The sequence below is a fragment of the Periophthalmus magnuspinnatus genome, chromosome 24, assembly GCF_009829125.3.
Source record: "Periophthalmus magnuspinnatus isolate fPerMag1 chromosome 24, fPerMag1.2.pri, whole genome shotgun sequence".
Lineage (NCBI taxonomy): Eukaryota > Metazoa > Chordata > Actinopteri > Gobiiformes > Gobiidae > Periophthalmus > Periophthalmus magnuspinnatus.
In genome coordinates this window covers 4,855,369-4,873,735 of record NC_047149.1, presented here as the reverse complement: position 1 = coordinate 4,873,735, position 18,367 = coordinate 4,855,369, and the positions used below count along the sequence as shown (strand labels likewise).

General features: G+C 42.1%; 1 protein-coding gene across 1 annotated transcript; it reads right to left on the bottom strand.

The window, feature by feature from the left end:
• Positions 1 to 2,295: 2,295 nt before the first annotated feature.
• On the bottom strand, positions 2,296 to 11,851 carry LOC117392969 (3-keto-steroid reductase/17-beta-hydroxysteroid dehydrogenase 7-like). The gene is made up of 9 exons (XM_033991140.2): positions 11,817 to 11,851; positions 6,092 to 6,295; positions 5,926 to 6,018; positions 5,744 to 5,858; positions 3,971 to 4,165; positions 3,797 to 3,901; positions 3,662 to 3,718; positions 2,488 to 2,586; positions 2,296 to 2,420 (listed from the first exon to the last, which is right to left on the bottom strand). Exons 1-9 carry the CDS (start codon positions 11,849 to 11,851, stop codon positions 2,340 to 2,342), a joined length of 984 nt encoding a protein of 327 aa, XP_033847031.1. The 3' UTR covers positions 2,296 to 2,339.
• Positions 11,852 to 18,367: the final 6,516 nt, after the last annotated feature.

The window sequence follows — 18,367 nt, the reverse complement described above, 5'->3', positions numbered from 1 at the left end:
ACCACATTAATGCAGGGGACACTCTGTATGTGCAGTAGAGCTTATGCCGTGAACTGAGCTCTTCACTTGCCTCCTGCAGTAGGACTGGGTCTTTACAAACTGGGGCACAGCTGATTTATACTGGGGACCTGCCCCAGTATAAAGGGTTTAGTGAGGTCGCTGGTTTCCACTGTCATGTCAGGTGTTGATTCTGAGACACTCAGAGCTTGTACCCAAGTTGCAATAATGCACAGTTTCCACTAGAGGGCCCCCCAGTACTGCTACCCTCTCTGCCTCTGTGTGTGTGTGATGTGGCTCAGTCTGGTGTGGCAGTCTGCTGGTGCTGCTCCATCTCACTTGTACAAACACGTATACACATGTGCATGTATACACGTGTACATGTGTATACATGTGTAAATGTATACACATGTGTAAATGTATACACATGTGTACATGTATACACATGTGCATGTATACATGTGTACATGTGTATACATTTACACATGTACATATGTGTATAGATGTACAGTGTTTTTCTGTGGAGAAATTGTGGCTCTGAGGATTTTTTTTTTTTTTACAATATTTAACTAGGAAGGAAAGATGAGATTTTTTTTTAAATCACTGACTTATCCCAGTGAAGCAATAAATATTATAATACATACATTTAATAAAAGCACTGTACCAGATTTGTACTGTCCTTAAAAACCTACAAACAGAACTAGTTCATTTTAAAAAAGTTTGCTGTGGTCCAAAGTTATTCCTCACTCACCTTATGCACTTGAGTTTGAGTTTTTTTTTTGTTTTAAAAAAAAAATAGTTTATGAGTGCAACAAGAGCATGCTAACAGTGAACTTCCTGATTTTTGCGCTTTGAAATTAGAAGGTGACGGCACCCAGTGACTTCCTTTGACCTCAAGAGCTGCTTATACAATATATTTGTACTGGAGCGAGGCACATGTTGGAAAAACATAATTGGGTCTTGCAACAGCAGCAATGAATCAATATTTAGACACAAGCTGCAGCATTATTATTGTAGAACAAAGATAATCTTATCGTATTACAACAAAAATGAAACAAATCTCCCCAGTTTTGCAAAGAAAATGAACAAATAATAAATATTGAACCCCAAAATATATTGTTTCAACAATCATATATTTAATGATAAATCAATACATCCAAGCTTCTGTCCAAGTGTGTCTCATTCAGAAGTTTGCACATGTGACAAAGACATGGCTAATATCAAAGCAAGTTTGCACCTTAGTGAATGTGTATGATGAATGTATATATCTGAAACTGAGTGATTGTGTGTGTGTGTGTGTGTGTGTGCGTGTGGGGGTGTGTGTGTATGTGTGAAGCGGTATGGTTGTGTATGTATGTGTGTGAACTGAATGTTTTTAGAAATGTTGTATTTGAGGGGTGAGATGTGTTGTATTTGATGTATGTACCATGTGTTTACAGATCTTTCATCCATCTACACCAAACTGTTACTCTGACTTAACATCAGCCTGTCCAGGGACAACAGGTGGAAATGAGTATTTTTGCTATAACCTGGCACCAAACATCTGTCCTGTTTTTTAAGGTCTATGTATTATTGTACACTGTCCCTGTCCAAATAAAAGCAGACCATACCAGACCATTCTCAGTTTATGGACAGGCCTCATGTGAAAGAACCTCCACAATTCACTCACTGAGCTGCACAGGCTGCACTAGCAGTCATGACAGTCATGATTGTCTGCATGGGCTGGGGTTTAGGTAGTGACCATTCAGATCAGAGGGAAGCATTTTAGCTGTGACTCTGACAGGCCACATGAGAGATGTACATTGTTTTGGAAGCAGCTCTCGCTCCTGTGAGTCTGGATGTGTTCCTCCTGAAGGCCGTGTTATTGTGACCTTTATATGAAGCTGGGGGCTGTGTGGTGACCTTTATATTCAGAGAGACGCCTGAATACAACTTATACCATCACTACTGCTGCTGTCTCAGAGTACACACAAAATACTGCTACTGTCTCATAATACACACAAAACACTGCTATCACCCTGCAGGTAAAAAATATGTGTGTTACTCGTTGGTATTTATCATCTGGAGGTGAATAAAATCTATAATTCTGCAAATGATACAAAACAAACTGATGTGAAACACTGTGTGACTTGATTTTGTTTTAAGTTCAAACTAATGTAATAAAGTCAGATACAGATTTGCTGAAGGTGCTCCCAATTATTTATGTCTTTCAGTGACAGCGCTATGGCAGATTTGAAGGACTTTCTGAGGACTTTTGCCCATTCAGAAGATATTTAGATGTGAAATGGTCTATTTGCAAAGATGAATATGCTGCGCAGTAATAATACAAAAGGGTTCTGATGTCACAGTTTTCTTTTAACTTCATTTTCAAGTTCCATCAGCTTCAAATAAAGATCCTCAGACATGGAGTCATCAAGGTCCATCTGAAAGTAAACCTGAGTTAGTTTATATACTGTAGTAGATTTTTGCTGGCATCAGAGCGTTACTTACTTTTTGAGGTTGTATGTAGTTTCTTCCAAGAACGGAGGTCAAACTGTAATACTTGGACCTTGGATCTAGATACTGAGGTTTTTGAAGAAACAGCCAGTGCTAAGGAGAAAAACATTTCATTGTGTATGTGTACTGGTGGAACGTGGAACATAATGAAGTAAAAGTAGTGTAAAAGTGCTGTACTTAAGTAGAATTTTTAGGTATTGGTACTTTTTACAGTAGATACTTTTTACTTTTACTTCACTACATTTGAGAGCAGTATCTGTACATTTTTGAACAGGACTGAAAAGTAAAGTAAGTTTTTTTTAATTGTCTGAGACCTGCTGAAACAAAAATATACAAATAAAAACAGCTAGAAAAAAATTCAACACAAATCTTCAACATCACTACATTTGAAGCGTTATTAGATCTCAAAATATAATAAAACCTGTACTTTTTACTCTGTAAATACATTTTCAAATAGGCACTTTAATACTTTTACTCAAGTAGATTTTTTCATGTGATACTTTTACTTTTATTTAAGTATTTTTTTGTATTTCTGTTTTAATGCAGTGAATTCCTGGCTCTAGTCACTAAAATACAAAATGCTCAACCATAGACTGTATATATAAATGGACATAGCTAACCTCCTTAACCTGCTAGCCGCTGCGTTACAAACAGGAAGTGATCATGGACGCTTCCGGCTCTCTGTCACTTGATATTGGAGTTTTTATTTTGCTATTTTGTTCGGAAATCAAGTTATGAACATTAATAACAGTCAAATCACCTGAACGTTAGCAACAGGTTTGATTGACAGTGTTGCTAATCACCCACTTTGTGCTAAACCAGCAATGGGCGCAGGAAAGGGCATTACCTTCAACAGCCTTGCTCTGGATTGGCTCTTTGGTTGCTATGATACTCGCAGTCGGAATTCTGCTCCAAATTCGCCCCTATAACTGCCTCGATGAGCTTCATTTGACTGAAGCCGAATACTGTGGGTGACGTTACACTCACTTAGTCCACTTCTTTATACAGTCTATGGGTTGAACATTTGTGCATTTACATTTTGGATATTCCATGGCAAAGTATGACGTTATCAAAAAGGACATCTGGCTCTTGCCCCCATCTGAGAGCATGACACAGGTGTAGCACCAAACCATCTGAAAACTAACAATTGTAATCTGAAGCAACTTACCAGTGCTTCAGCTCCGTTATATGGTGTTATGGTGAATGTGTTGGTGAATATCCTCATCTGTTGTGGACAAAGGAAGTAGAGTAATAGATTTATGAAGAAAAGTGGTCAAAATACATCAACAATACTACAACATACCAACCACATTATTGGCATGAATAGAATCCAGAAGACAGGGAGCAAGATTCTTTCAGTCATTTTAGTCCTCACCATACCCGGACAGACAACGGATGAATAAAGCCCCTGCCAAAAGAATTCAAAAATTGATAAAATAAGTAAAGCAAATAAATACAGTCCCTGATGAGGACGTACCCGGCTGTTCATGTGCCGGTTCAGAGCCAGGCTGAGCAACTCGGAGGCATACTTAGATGAGCTATAGGGCTCGTTCCCTTGTTTGTGCTGGAAGTCCTCCAAACTGAAGGCAGATCGCCAGGCGTTACCAGAAGACGTCCAAATGACCCTGGACGTGTGGTCAGACTGACAAAGCAGCGGCTCCAGCTCCCTGATCTGTAATGCAAATGTGCGAGGCCAATCAAAGCAAAAACGATGAAAGGGTGTGCAGAGTGTCAGGGGTGTGCAGAGTGTCAGGGATGTGCAGAGTGTCAGGGATGTGCAGAGTGTCAGGGGTGTGCGGAGTGTCAGGGATGTGCAGAGTGTCAGGGGTGTGCAGAGTGTCAGAATGTCAGGGGTGTGCGGAGTGTCAGAGTGTCAGGGGTGTGCAGAGTGTCAGGGGTGTGCAGAGTGTCAGGGGTGTGCAGAGTGTCAGGGGTGTGCAGAGTGTCACAGATGTGCAGCGTTTTGGGGACATGTGGAGTGTCAGGGGTGTGCAAAGTGCCAGGGATGTGCATAGTGTCAGGGGTGTGCGGAGTGTTAGGGGTGTGCGGAGTGTCAGGGATGTGCGGAGTGTCAGGAGTGTGCAGAGTGTCAGGGATGTGCGGAGTGTCAGGAGTGTCAGGGATGTGCGGAGTGTCAGGGATGTGCGGAGTGTCAGGGATGTGCGGAGTGTCAGGGATGTGCAGACTCGGCTGAGTAAAGCAAACGTCCGGAACGTAAATCAAAATCAAACTGAGATTGCGGTGTTTGGCCAAACTAACCCACTGTTTGAGCCTGACAGTGTGAGGGGTCCTCTGTCCTGTTATTAAAGGGGAAGAGCAGAGAAGGAGGAGCAAGGGAGGAAGAAGAGAGGAGGAGGGAGTAAGGAGGAGCAGAGGAGGAGAGAGGAGGAGTGAGGGAGGAGGAGAGGAGGAGGAGTGAGGGAGGAGGAGTGAGGAAGGAGAAGAGGAGGAGAGGAGGAGGAGAGAGGAGGAGAGAGGGAGGAGGAGGAGAAAGGAAGAACAACAGTTGTGGGCCAAATGTGTGCTCTGTGCGCCCTGTTTATCTGAGTTAGTTACTGCACCTCTGCACTCCACCAGAGCCCAGGGCCAGGATCAAAACGTAGAGTGGCAGCGCCCACACTATGGAACAGCGCCCTCTACCTGCCAGAACCTACACTGGACTGAAAACACACCTCTTCTTCTTGACATTTGGCTCCAGCTGGACAGGATATTTTGGTGTTGTGGACAATATACAAGTGTAATACATTGTTTATTTTCTTACAAAGGTGCAAAATGTTCTGTTTCCCATCATGCAGCAGTGGCCACATGTCACACAAAGGGAAGATTACAGCCATGTTCTGGTCATTTTTGTTAATGTCACATCTCAGGAATGTGTGACCCCCGCTCTGGGAGGGTTATAAAACACTCACATTGTTTGACTTTGTTTTAAATTTCTTAATCTGTAACCTCCTGGGATTAATATAAAACACTGGTACAATCTCATCCTCTGCACTCAAACAGCACGACTCATCTGCTTTGAATTTTGCTGGATGCTGCCTTTAACCCAACTGTTTTGCTGTAACCGATAATAAAAATCTACAGAATGATCCTTGTGCCTCTGCGCCTGTTCTTCATGCAACAGAACAGAAACAGACAGTGTTTTATTGTTCTTTGTGTCATATTTTATGTATATCTGTTTTTGTTGACTTTGTGTGAGCCACTTTGGGCAGCTGAAAGAAATAAAATTGAATTGTTTTAATATTTATCTTACCAGGAGAAAATGCCCAAAAAGGTTTGTGGCAAAAACCTCTTGCAGCCCGTCTGAGTTAACCCGGTTCTCCTGAGTTAGGATCCCCTTGGCTGTTTCAAGCATATGAATCACATTCCTAAAGGAGGATGAGAGGAAGCATACCGCTCACAAGATTTTAGCTTTAGGATAGAAACACAACATACCTGGAAAAAAATCCTTTAAAAAATGCCTTTAAGTCTACTTTTGGTTTGGTCATTTTTCCAGCGTTCAGGTACAAAAAATCAACCCTGCTGTATCTGTGGACGGTAACACTATTTGAAAAAATTTGCAAACTCATTGTAACTGTTGTAAGTTTGGAATGTTTTGAACCTGGCTCTGACTTCCGCAGCAGCTCTGAGCACAGACTTGACCGAGCCCAAATCCACCTTCAGTAGGTCCACGTGGGCGCCGGGGTGGGAGGCGATGAGGGCACGGTAGGCAGCCTCAGCTTCCTCGCTGTCTCTGCAGGCCAAACACAGCCGAAGCCCCCTGTCCTCCGTGAGCAGTCTCTGACACAACGCCAGACCGATGCCACTGAGGGGAGTTCACAAAGGGCCAGGGGGCAGAGTGGAGCAAGGCAGAAAAGAGGAGATAGTAAGCACGTTGGTAACGTCATTTCTTAAACCGACAATTTCACAAAGCTACTATCTCTGCCAATGGAGAGTCGTAAACACTTCACAATCTGAGCCGGCATATGCTTTGAACGAACGAATATCAGCACGAAGCAGAAAGTTAGCTTAATGTAGTGATCTGTAATGTAGTAATCTGCTTCCTGCTTCTGAAGAGTGCAGACGCAAACCTTGCTTGCTCCTGCTGCTTCCTTCTTTACTTACTTTTTAAATCAGCGCTTCCAGCACTGGCAGATTAGTTTAGTTATGATTTTCTTTAAAGTAAACCAAGACTTTTAAACCATGTTTACATTTTTTAACTAAATTTCTGACGAGCCAGCGACATGTCCGGGGGAAGAAACCAAAGGAATTCTTTCTGCGAACGCTGTTGGAACTATCAACAACAAATTAATGAGGTATAAGCATGGATATTTGTTTTAGAATCTGAAAAAGGACTTCACCAAACGCTCCCTGTGACTTCCAGTGGTAAGCAACCCACAGTTATTTTCAAAGAAGAGGGTGAAAAAACTGCTACTTTCAACTTAAACCTGAGTGATACTGTGTCTTTTCCAAAACTTTGTAAAGACAAGAATGCCAAACCAATGCGACAATTGATAAAAGACAATGCTAATATTGTTACATCACCCAAAATACAACTTACAAACAGATTTTTACCACTGTCACAGACTGATGTTGATGTTAATATACAAACAGAAAATGGATTTTTGTCACAAAACAAGAGCAAGAGACGGTCAAGGTCAGAGATACGCTGCTGTTAGGAGACTGTGCTATCAGAGATGTGACCCACAGAGGAATCCAAACATGCTCTTACCCCAGTCACACTGTTTCTGAGATTACAAAACTCCTCCCAAAAGTTTTGTCAACACACAGAGGAGTTAAACAGCTGATTGTGCACATGGGTGCAGTTGATACCAGAATGAATCAGACTGAAATCTTGAAAAAGAATTTCATTGTATCATTTGAGGAGCTTGATAAAATGGAGGTTAAGACATTCATCAGTGGACCTCTTCCTAGCATAGACAGAAGGAAGATGAACAAATTTACCCGGCTGCTTCAGGTGTTCAACAAATGTGTAGCCAGAGGACTGCATTACATTGAGAACTTTGATCTGTTCTGGAAACGAGAGGACCTGTTCAAGGGAAATTGCCCACACCTGAGCAGAGGTGGAGTAAGAGTGCTGACATATAACCTCCTCCACGGTCTGAGAAACCGGCCTGGACAGGGTCCTGGCCCAATGAGAGAAAAAAGGAAGGAGAGAAGCATTGCTGCTGCACCAGCCAGAGACCAAGCCAATGTGTCAGCACCACCAGTAGCGCCACAACTACAACCACTACCTCCCCCAGCGAAGGAGTCATCACCAGCACCACAACCATCTCCCCCAGCAAACGATTTAGCAGCACCACCACCTCCCCCAGAGAACAAGACAACAGCACCACCACCTTACCAAGTGAAGGATTCATCTCCAGTGTCACTTCCCCCTGGGCCCTCGTCACAGGCCTTGAACCTGTCTGTGACAGCCCCAGCAGAGGTTTCAGCCCCAGCAGCACCCCCATCACCTCCCCTGCCCACAGACCATCTCTGGGCCCCCTTTGCTACATCTAGTCCCTCTAGGGACTCCTCACTCTCTTTTTCCTCTCCACCTTCACCTATGGCCCTTCCTGACCATCTAGAACAGGGGTGTCAAACATATTTTCACCGGGGGCCACATTAGCAAAACAGCTGCCTTCAAAGGGCCGGATGTAAAATAAATCTAACTACTTTTTAACTTGTTAATTAACTGTTTCTGTATTTATTACTTCTTCAAGTTACAAATATTGCATATGCATTAGCCTAGATGTGGCTGTATAACTGCTTATCTCCTGATAAAATTACACTTTAAAACTATCGTACCTTTTAGTTTACCCTGTTGAGGGCCACATGAAATTATGTGGAGGGCCACATTTGGCCCCTGGGCCTTGAATTTGACATATGTAATTTAGAAAGTCTCATCAGATCAGGAATTAAGATGGCTCCCCTCACAACTAATATAGTATGATCAAGAGTTCTGGCATCAACTATACTACCCACCCCGTACCCACCTCCTTGGCCCTCACCTGGTCCCTCACATAAACTCCCCCCTGCTCGCCCTTCCCCTGCCCTCCCCCAGAATCTGAAACTTGCTTTGCTCAATGTCAGATCTTTATGTAACAGGTCATTTTTAATTAAGGATTTTATTTCCTCTTTTAATATTGATTTTATGTTTTTAACAAAATATGGCTAAAAAAAAAACCACAGATAATGCAATTCTAGTGGAAGTGTGTGCTTTTTTTAAGAGATAATTTAGTTACTCACAGACTATCATTTGGGGTGTTTTCATCTTTTGAGTATGTTTCCTTTAAAATGGAGCTAAAACTATCCCCCTCCATACTCTATTTAGTCATATACAAACCTCCCCAGCACTGTCTGAGTATTATTGATGATTTTACTGAGATACTTTCAGTCATATGCACAGACTTTGATGGTTTAGTCATTACAGGTGATTTTAATGTACATGTGGATAATGTGTTTGACAGAAACGCTAAAGAACTTAGTTCTGTCCTTGAAACCTTTGGTCTGACTCAGCATGTCAGCGAGCCCACCCACAACAGAGGACACACTCTGGGCCTGCTCATTACAAAAGGACTAAATATTTCAAATGTCAATGTGGTGTTGCTGATGTTGCTCTGTCTGATCATTTCTGTGTCTTTTTTGACCTGTCTGTTATTCCCAAACCAGCGGATGGTCCTGGAGTTGTTCAAACGAGACACATAAATGATAAGACAGGTGCACTGTTCATGGAAATGATACACTTTGAAAATGCCTCATGTTCTGATGTTGATGATTTGTTGAACTCTGTGACTTCGAGTGTTTTGAATGTTCTGGACACCATTGCCCCGATGAAGGTTAAAATGGTTAAAGATCAGCAGAAAGCACCATGGAGGAATGATGACTCAGTCAGGGCACAGAAAAAGGAGTGCCGGAGGGCCGAGCGGGTATGGGGCAAATTAAGCTCCAAGTTCATTATGAGATTTACAGAGAAAAGATGCACATGTACAACCACAGATTATGTAGAACAAGGGAAAAGGTATTTGTCTGACATTATTGGAAGTTGTAATAACAACTCTCGTGTCCTATTTACAACAGTAACCAGATTAACAAACCCTCCAGCTCCACTGCTGTTAGAACTAATTTCTACATCTAAGTGCAATGAGTTTGCAGTTTTCTTTAATGACAAGGTACAGGACATTAATATGCCATTAATTCCACAACACAAATAACACCCCAGCACCCACCTAGACACTTAGAGCTGACTCACTCTGCCCCTGTAACTGACAAAAATGTCCAAGAGATCGTCACCAGTCTGAGTTAATCTACATGCTGCCTCGATGTGTTACCCACTAAATTTCTAAAGTCTGTTCAATAGTTTGCTATCACCACTCGCTTGCATAGTTAATATGTTACTTCAAACTGGAACATTCCCAAGATCTTTGAAAACTGCGGTTATCAAGCCTCTCCTAAAGAAGAGCAGTCTTGATGCCACAGTGTTGAACAATTACCGACCAATCTCTAATCTGCCGTTTCTAGTCAAAGTCCTTGAAAAAGTTGTTTACCAACAGCTTATTAACTTTCTCCAAATGAACAACTCCTTTGATATTTTCCAGTCAGGTTTTAGACCCCACCACAGCACTGAGACTGCTCTTGTCGAGGTGACAAATGACATTTGCCTGAACACTGATGCAGGGCATCACTGGTACAGCACTAAACTGGTTCAAGTCCTATTTAGAAAACAGTTAGACAACTGTAATGACCTGCTCACTGGCCTCTCCAAATGAGCCTTAAGACAGAACAGCACATCCAGAACACTGCTGCTCGAGTCCTGACCAGAACCAGAAAGTACGAACACATAAGTCCTGTGCTCAGATCTCTGCACTGTCTCCTGTAACTCAAAGAATAGACTTTAAAGCAGCTCTGCTTGTGAACAAGTCTCTCCATGGCCTAACACCAAAGTACATCTCTGAAATGTTAGTGCCATATGAACCATCTTGCAATTTGAGGACTTCAGGGACCGGCCTCCTGCTGGTGCCAGAGTCAGGACTAAACATGGAGAATCAGTGTTTCAGTTTTATGCAGCTTAAACCTGGAACAGTCTTGATGAAGATGTGACACAGGCCTCTACTTTGACAATGTTTAAATCCAGACTCAAAACTGTTCTGTTTAGCTGTGCATATGACTGAAAGGTTTTTATTCTGCACTCTTTTGTTTTAATGTTAATTCTATTATGTTTTTATTTCTCTAATTTTAATGTCCTTCTTATTCTGTAAAGCACTTTGAATTACTTTGTGTACGAATTGTGCTATACAAATAATCTTGCCTTGCTTTGCCTTTGTTTAGTGCTTCCTTAAAGGTCCTATTAATGCAAAATTGACTCTCCTGAGATTTAAGCCATGTTATTATGTTTTTACCTCCTCAAAAACAGACTTAGAGTTACGTTTTGTTTCATTCACACATGTTTCAGTTACCTTTTAATATTAGTCTGTCTACATCTCCAAAAATCAAAATGCTCTGTACCACCTTGTGATGTCATGAAGTGGTAGTTTTCAAGTTAAGTTGGTGGATGAAGTACTCAATTTTGTTACTTAAGTAAAAGTACAGACAAAAGTATCACATGAAAAAATGTACTTAAATAAAAGTATCTGTTTAAAAATGTACTTTAAGAGTAAACAGTAAAAGTATTTCACATGCTTAAAATCACTGTTCATATGACAACCATCATATGAAAAGTACTTTTTACTTTTCAGTAAAAGTAAAAAGTTATTATGTTCCAACAATGCCTTGAGTGTTTTCTGTTTGAGAAAAGAGCTCAGCCTAAATCTGCAGGTTTGTGTGTTAAACATGTGTGAATGAAACAAAAGATAACTCCAGTCATGTTTGTGATGAAGAAACAACATTATAACAGATCAGAAAATACTGTAATATGGGTCTTTCAAGTGAGACGCTGGAGACGGATCTCATTCTTTTGTTAAATGAGTTCAGGTCACATCAGGTCATGTCATATAAACAAATATTAAAAGAACCAGTCTTTTGAACGACTCTTGGAAGGGAATGGATCCAAAAAATCCATCACTAGCTTAATGATTCCCCATAAACTGCACAGTACCTGTTTAAAATGTTCTTTAAGAGTAAAAAGTTAAAGTATTTCACAGAAGCGTTGTTAATTTGGTAAAATGCAAGTGTAGTGATACTGTAGTACAGATACCAGCTCTTAAATGTAGTAAACAGTAAAAAGTATACACTGTAAAATGTACTTAAGCAAAGCACAGATACCTAAAAATTCTACTTCAGTACAGTGCTTTACTACTTATACTTCATTACCTTCCACCACTGTTGCATTATAAAAAATTACTTGCCTGTTAGCACCAGTGACTATCACAAGCTGCTCCATCACGACCATGACAATGACACAGGAGAGTTTGAAACCTGCAAAACTACAGCTGTGCTAAAGGCTGTAGTACCTTATAGTCCCATTATTACAAGACAGCAGCTCCATCTGAGTAGGCGCGGCATGACAGCCAGCCAATCATCTTTGACTACAACCACCAGCTAAAATAAGTAAAAATAAACACATCAAGCAACATAAAGACAATATATTACGATGAATCCCCTGCACTTGGATACATATGTTACATTTTAGACATATAAGTAATCCTTGAAATAATATGATACATAATCTTTGAAGATATTTGCAATATTACAATGCTTTATTCTGTTTACATATGATGCTATCTTTTTCTTTTACTGCTATACCAGGCTCCATCAGACGCAGGTGTATCTCTTGAAAGCTCGGCCTTCAAAGTTCCTACAAAGTTCAACAAACAAGTGCGATATTCAGGCAGTCTATCAAGTACTCCCTTATAAATACATTTTATACAGTGCTGTTCTCTTCTGGCCTACTTTTTCACCTCTGAAACAAAAGGCTGTGTGTGAAAGAGTATATCTAAAGGTTTCAAAGTAGAGCCTGGAGTCTGTACAATACTGCAACTGTTTTATATTACACACAATACTCCTACTGCAAGAGCCAAATATTCCCCATACTGTTGTTGTACTTTACCTTGAAATGTTTAAAGGGTAAACTCACACATTTTGAACCTGATTGTTTCTATTAGTGACTAGAGCTTTTATACAGCGCTTTTCCACCTTCAAGTCACTCAAAGCGCTTTACATCAAGGAATCACTCGCCCCAAACAGACACACATTTACACAGCAGAGTACACAGACACTGAGGGCGAGGTGGGTTAAGTGTCTTGCCCAAGGACGCCACGACGGCATTCATCTGTGGGAGCTGGAATTGCACCTCCAACTTATAGGTCTAGCTGGTTTAGCACGCGATGGGCGCTTAGCAACACTGTCAATCAAACCTGTTGCTAACGCTGGAGGGAATGACGGAAGCGCCCGATTAGTCTGTTATTAATGTTCATATCTGTCGTAACGGTGCGGGTAGGACCAAAAGATGCAGACCAGAGCAGTTTTAACAGTGTTTATTTATAATTGTGATAGTTCACAGGCGGGCACGGGAACCGGGGAACGGGAAGCGGGCCAGGCGGGTGCGGTGCAGGTAGAGGCGGGCAGGACAGGACCAGGACGGGGATAGAAGCGGGTGCGGTACCAGGGCAGGCGGAGCAGACGAAGACCAGAGCGGGGAGCGGGTGACAAACCAGAGACCAGGACCGGACAGGAGACGAGACGAGACGAGCAGGAGACGAGACGAGCCGGAGACGAGACGAGCAGGAGACGGGACGAGCAGGAGACGAGACGAGCAGGAGGCGATACCAGGACTGGAACGTGGCGGCAGGAGCTGGGCGAGTGGAGGCAGGAATCTGGAGGGTGCATAAATCCAAATGAGCATTTGCAGGAAAGTACCATATAACAAAGCTTAGCTAGAAACATTCGGTCTGGCACCGAGTGTAGACTGCCAAGCCTTCTTGTACTCAGCAGCAGGTGGTGGTGATTAGGCTGATGCGCCCCAGGTGCGCACGGGAGGAGTCAGGCACTCCACCCAGCTCCAGACACACAGGTAGGGGAGAGGGAGAGAGCACGGGAGGACAGGGAAAACCGACATCATGACAATATCTTGATATACAGACACAATAGTGAATTAAAAACACCAGGATCACATAGAGCGGGTTAATATGAACATTTTAAGACCAAAATGATGAGCCTCACTGCAGCAGTTACAGAAAGAGGAGTGGGCAAAGTGAATTGGAGTCGATGGAGACAGAAGTGTGCTCAAGATCACTTCCTATTTGGGACGCGGCAGCTAGCAGGTTAGTTACTTCTATTTATATATACAGTCTATGCTACCAACTGAATGACTGACCTATAGAATTCTGTGATGTCATCTGAAACACAGAAATGACTAACTGCCTCTGGGACTCACATGTGCGTGGCCTGTGTCGGGCACAAGTTCTGTACAAAACGTCTAAATCAGAAGTTTTAAACCTCTTCTGGCCTTTGCTATAATGTTCTCAGCACATTGAGAGCCAAAGCTATACGTTATATAGTCCATGTCCGAGTTCCATAAATACTCCAGCCCGTTAGGTAGTAAAATATCCGTGTACTTGGCCTCCTGTTCTTCCCTCTGCAGCACATCATTAGACCTGTCCCTCCTCAGCTCGTGTTCAGCACAATCTGTTCAACATGGAGGTCCACTGTTCTAATCCTATGTATGAATTATTGACTGGGACACAGAGGACTGGAATACATTTCAGTACTGCACAACTTCTTGGCAGGGTTGAGTATTTCAAGTGTGGTACAAAAAAGTTGTGGGATTATAGCCTTTAGCAATCTATCTCCTTCGTAGTAGTAGTAGTGACTTTAGTAAAACACACGCAAAAAACCCCCCAAAAAAACAAAAAACAACATACCAGATAAAGGCTATGTAAAAATATAAAACTATAGAAATACTACAAGTTTATGAATATTTCGCTTGATTAAAGGGCCCATATTACTCTATTCCCTCATTTATGTTATAATGTTGTTTTCTCACCACAAACAGACCTGGAGTTGTGTTGTGTTTCATTCACATGTTTCTCAAACTGAAAACACTCTGTTCCACCTTGTGATGTCATCATGTGGTAATACAGGAAGTGCTCCAGTGTGTTTTTAAACTCCACACACCTTCACTAGTATCATTTGCACCAATTTCAGCCCTGGAATTTCTAATCTCTAATAAACAGTAAAGGTAAAAGGAGCTGTTAACTTGAAAACTACCGCTTCATGACATCACAAGGTGGAACAGAGCATTGAAGCTTGAGAAATGTAGACAGACTAATATGCACTTCCTGGATCCCCCTGGCGTTTTCTGCGTCTCCAGGTAGTATCCTAGTGTTATTTTAGTTAACTTTAATAACTTTAAACTTTGAACATGGTTGTTCCATTTAGTGCAGTGGCCTGTTACCTGGTGCTACTTGTTATTTATTTATTTATATATTTATTTATTTGACAGGGACAATGCAATCTGACATAGTTACAACATGAACATTCTGCTCTGTATACATGATCGCTGGTCCAGGACAGCTGCGGTCTCGTTGTCAAAGCTCTGCAATGTGTGTTCCTGTGAGGTAAAAGTGTAATGTAAGTGTTGCAAACCTTTATGGCCAGTTTTGCTGTACAATTAGCTGTAACTTCCTTTTTATTTCTAGATGTGACTCCAAGGAGCAGTGATGTTGGTGCTGGAGCTTTGCCCTTGTAAATGTGGGCTGTTGACTTGTTCATGTTCTTGCCCCACTAACATGGGCCCGACCTGTTAAGCCCAATGTTGACTCTATTTACCCACTTATGTCATGTAATGGGCTTCGAACTGAACTAAGGAAATTATATATGTATACTGCCTGGCCAAAACAAAAGTAGCCACCAAGAAAAAAGGTCACACACTCTAATATTTGGTTGTTCCGCCTTTAGCTTTGATTTGACACACATTCTCTGTGGCATTGTTTTGATTTCGCTTCTGCAGTGTCACAAGATTTATTTTCCATCCAGTGTTGGTCGAGTCTGACGCTGCACAAAGCCTTCTCCAGCACATCCCAAAGATTCTCAGTGGGGTTAAGGTCTGGACTCTGTGGTGGACAATCCATGTGTGAAAATGATGTCTCATGCTCCTGAACCACTCTGTCACAATTTGAGCCCGATGAATCCTGGAATTGTCATCTTGGAATATGCCCGTGCCATCAGGGAAGGGGAAAAATCCATTGATGGAATAACCTGGTCATTCAGTATATTCAGGTGTCAGCTGACCTCATTCTTTGAGCACAGACTGTTGCTGAACCTAGACCTAACCAACTGCAGCAACACCAACATATTTGCTTAGTTAAATCCAGGTGGCAACTTTTTTTGGCCAGGCAGTGTATATGTCCATTCAACTAAACTACTGTGTAAAATAAATGTACTGTAATTTGTTGAACCTTGCCTTTGTGTTCTCAAGAATGGACCTGTGTGACCTTTCAGTTATTTTCTAGACTATGCCCCGTGGCGTTGTTTGGCTATACTTTAGTTATTTTATTTTTCGTGAACGTCACCACTCGTCTTGCCACACCAGGTATGTTTTTGATGAGATAATAACATTATAACATTGCTTAAAGTTCAATTTTGCACAATATAGGACCTTTAATAATAATACAAACTTATCCACAACAATAGAGGGCAGCTTTTGCTCGAGGCGACAGCACGAACTGAAGTCCCATTGCTATAACAGTCAGAAGCAAATCACATCCAACACACCCAAAACTGTGTGTGAAAGTTTAGTAAAAGCATATTATGTAACTATCTGGAAGTGGCACTGCATGGTTTAATGGAAATGTGTTAGAAATATACCTCATGACTGAATATAACCTATAGGTCAGCCAGCTCACAGTAAAGATGCAAAACTGAGAAAATAACTGCTACTTCTTAGGACACCCTTGTAAGTGAGCAAACCAAGGAAGAAGCACGTGTTTCCTGGGAACACATGAAAGCTCTTCCTCATGACCCCATGAGTGTACCATGATCATGACCAGTGTGCTTGATGAGCCGACCTTCTGGAGAGCAAAATGGGCCAGTGTGGTGGCAACAGCGCTAGGATCAAAGACAGACTGGTATACGATGGGTAAGTGGGCTGATGGGTAAATGCAGCACTGGGAAAGTTAGCCAACAGATAATGAACCGATGAGTAAGTGGACTGATGGTTAAGTGGGCTGGCAGGTACATGGGCCGATGTGTACGTGGACTGATGGGTAAGTGAACCAATGGGTAAGCGGTCCAGTGGGTAATGGGCTGGGAGGGTATGCGGCTCAATGAGTAGGTACGCACATATGTAAGGAGTCAATAGGTTAGTGGGCCAGTGGTTGCCTGGTAACTTCAGAGTGATGTCTCAGATATGTTTTTCTTCAGTGACACATGCAATAAAGGAGCTCATCTCATCTCAGATTAACATTCCTTTATTTCTTCCAATACAGACGGACCATTCCTGTCCCTGATTGAATCATCCACCAGTCAATCAGGGCCATCTGAAAACGGGCAGATTCACCAGTGACCAGACTCATATCTTCATAAAGTATTGAAGAAATGTGTTTGCTGGATCCCAGGCAAGGCCAGTGGGTAAGTGGGCTGATGGGATGATGTGCTCTTCTGCTGCAGATAGACTCTTCACTGTATTATTACTTTAGAGGAGTGGCAGTGGGAGTGGCATCATGCTGCTTGCAGTTTTGGCCTTTCTCACGCTCCGTTGGCTTACTGTCTTTGAAGCCGCTGACAGGGTCAGCCCCTGATGCAGTCAGTGTGTCCAGTGTGGTTTCATTAGTAACACTGGACCATATGCTTCCTAAAACCAAAACAGTTTGACAGTGGTTTTACATTTAACAATTAATGGATTATGCAGAGCTAATTATCCAACTGTAAAAGAGCACTCTATGACACTCTGTAAAGCTCATTACACGCCTCGTGCTGAGTTGTGTTGTAGTCGCTGGCTAGAGTTTAAACATAGAGATTGGTCCACAGTCTGCTGTATAAAAAAGAGCATGATGTTGATGTGTTTGTCACTTTTGTCAACATCCAGTGCTGTATTTGTAATAATATAAGATCCAGCATTTTCCCTCAGTGCTGGGGATCTTTACTTCCACCACTGTTTATTTTAATAGATTTAGGTTAAGTTTGTTTTCATACCTGACATTTGAACTGCTCACTGCCGCTCTTCCTCAAAGTGGTCAGGTGATGTTGCTGTGATGTGTGTGGTCAGCTGATTTAAACACATTTTGGTGCTGTCTTCCTACCTCCTTAATCTAGTGACGATATTTAGAGGTAATTGAAATATGGAAACCTGACCATGGCACTATAAACTGGGATGAGGGGCCTCACATCTTCAGGAAGACTGTTCCAGGTTTTAGGCACATAAAACTGAAACACTGATTCTCCATGTTTAGTCCTGACTCTGGCACCAGCAGGAGGCCGGTCCCCGAAGTCCTCAGAGTGTGAGATGGTTCATGTGGCTCTAATATGTTGGAGACATACTTTGATGCTGGTCCATGGAGAGACTTGTTCACACAGAGCTGCTTTAAAGTCTATTCTTTGAGCCACAGGAGCCAGTGCAGAGACCTGAGCACAGGACACATGTGTGAAGTACTTCCTACAGCTGTCTTAACGCTCAGTAGTACAGTAGTCTAACCTACTAGAGACAAATGCATGGATAAGTCTCAATAAGTCTGGTTTTGGCAGCATACCGATTTGAAGGTTTTAGTGAGAAAGACTGTAGGTGATGCTGACACTTTCTCTATGTTTCTATGGCCAAAGATGATGACTTCAGTCTTGTCTGAGTTTAGCTGGGGAATGTTGTTTTGCATCCACACACTGATCTGTTGGATGCAGTGGCAGAGTGAATCCACTGGTCCATATTCACCTGCTGCAGTGAGACATAGATCTGAGTGTAATTTGC

What these genes read in the sequence shown, in the direction of transcription:
- LOC117392969 (XM_033991140.2), bottom strand. Translation starts at nt 11,851, where the DNA reads ATGGAGCAGCTTGTGATAGTCACTGGTGCTAACAG. An exon ending in TTTTTGGGCATTTTCTCCTG is followed by an intron (nt 4,166 to 5,743) that starts GTAAGATAAATA and finishes TTTGCATTACAG; the next exon opens with ATCAGGGAGCTGGAGCCGCT. An exon ending in ACCGGCACATGAACAGCCGG is followed by an intron (nt 3,902 to 3,970) that starts GTACGTCCTCAT and finishes TTCTTTTGGCAG; the next exon opens with GGGCTTTATTCATCCGTTGT.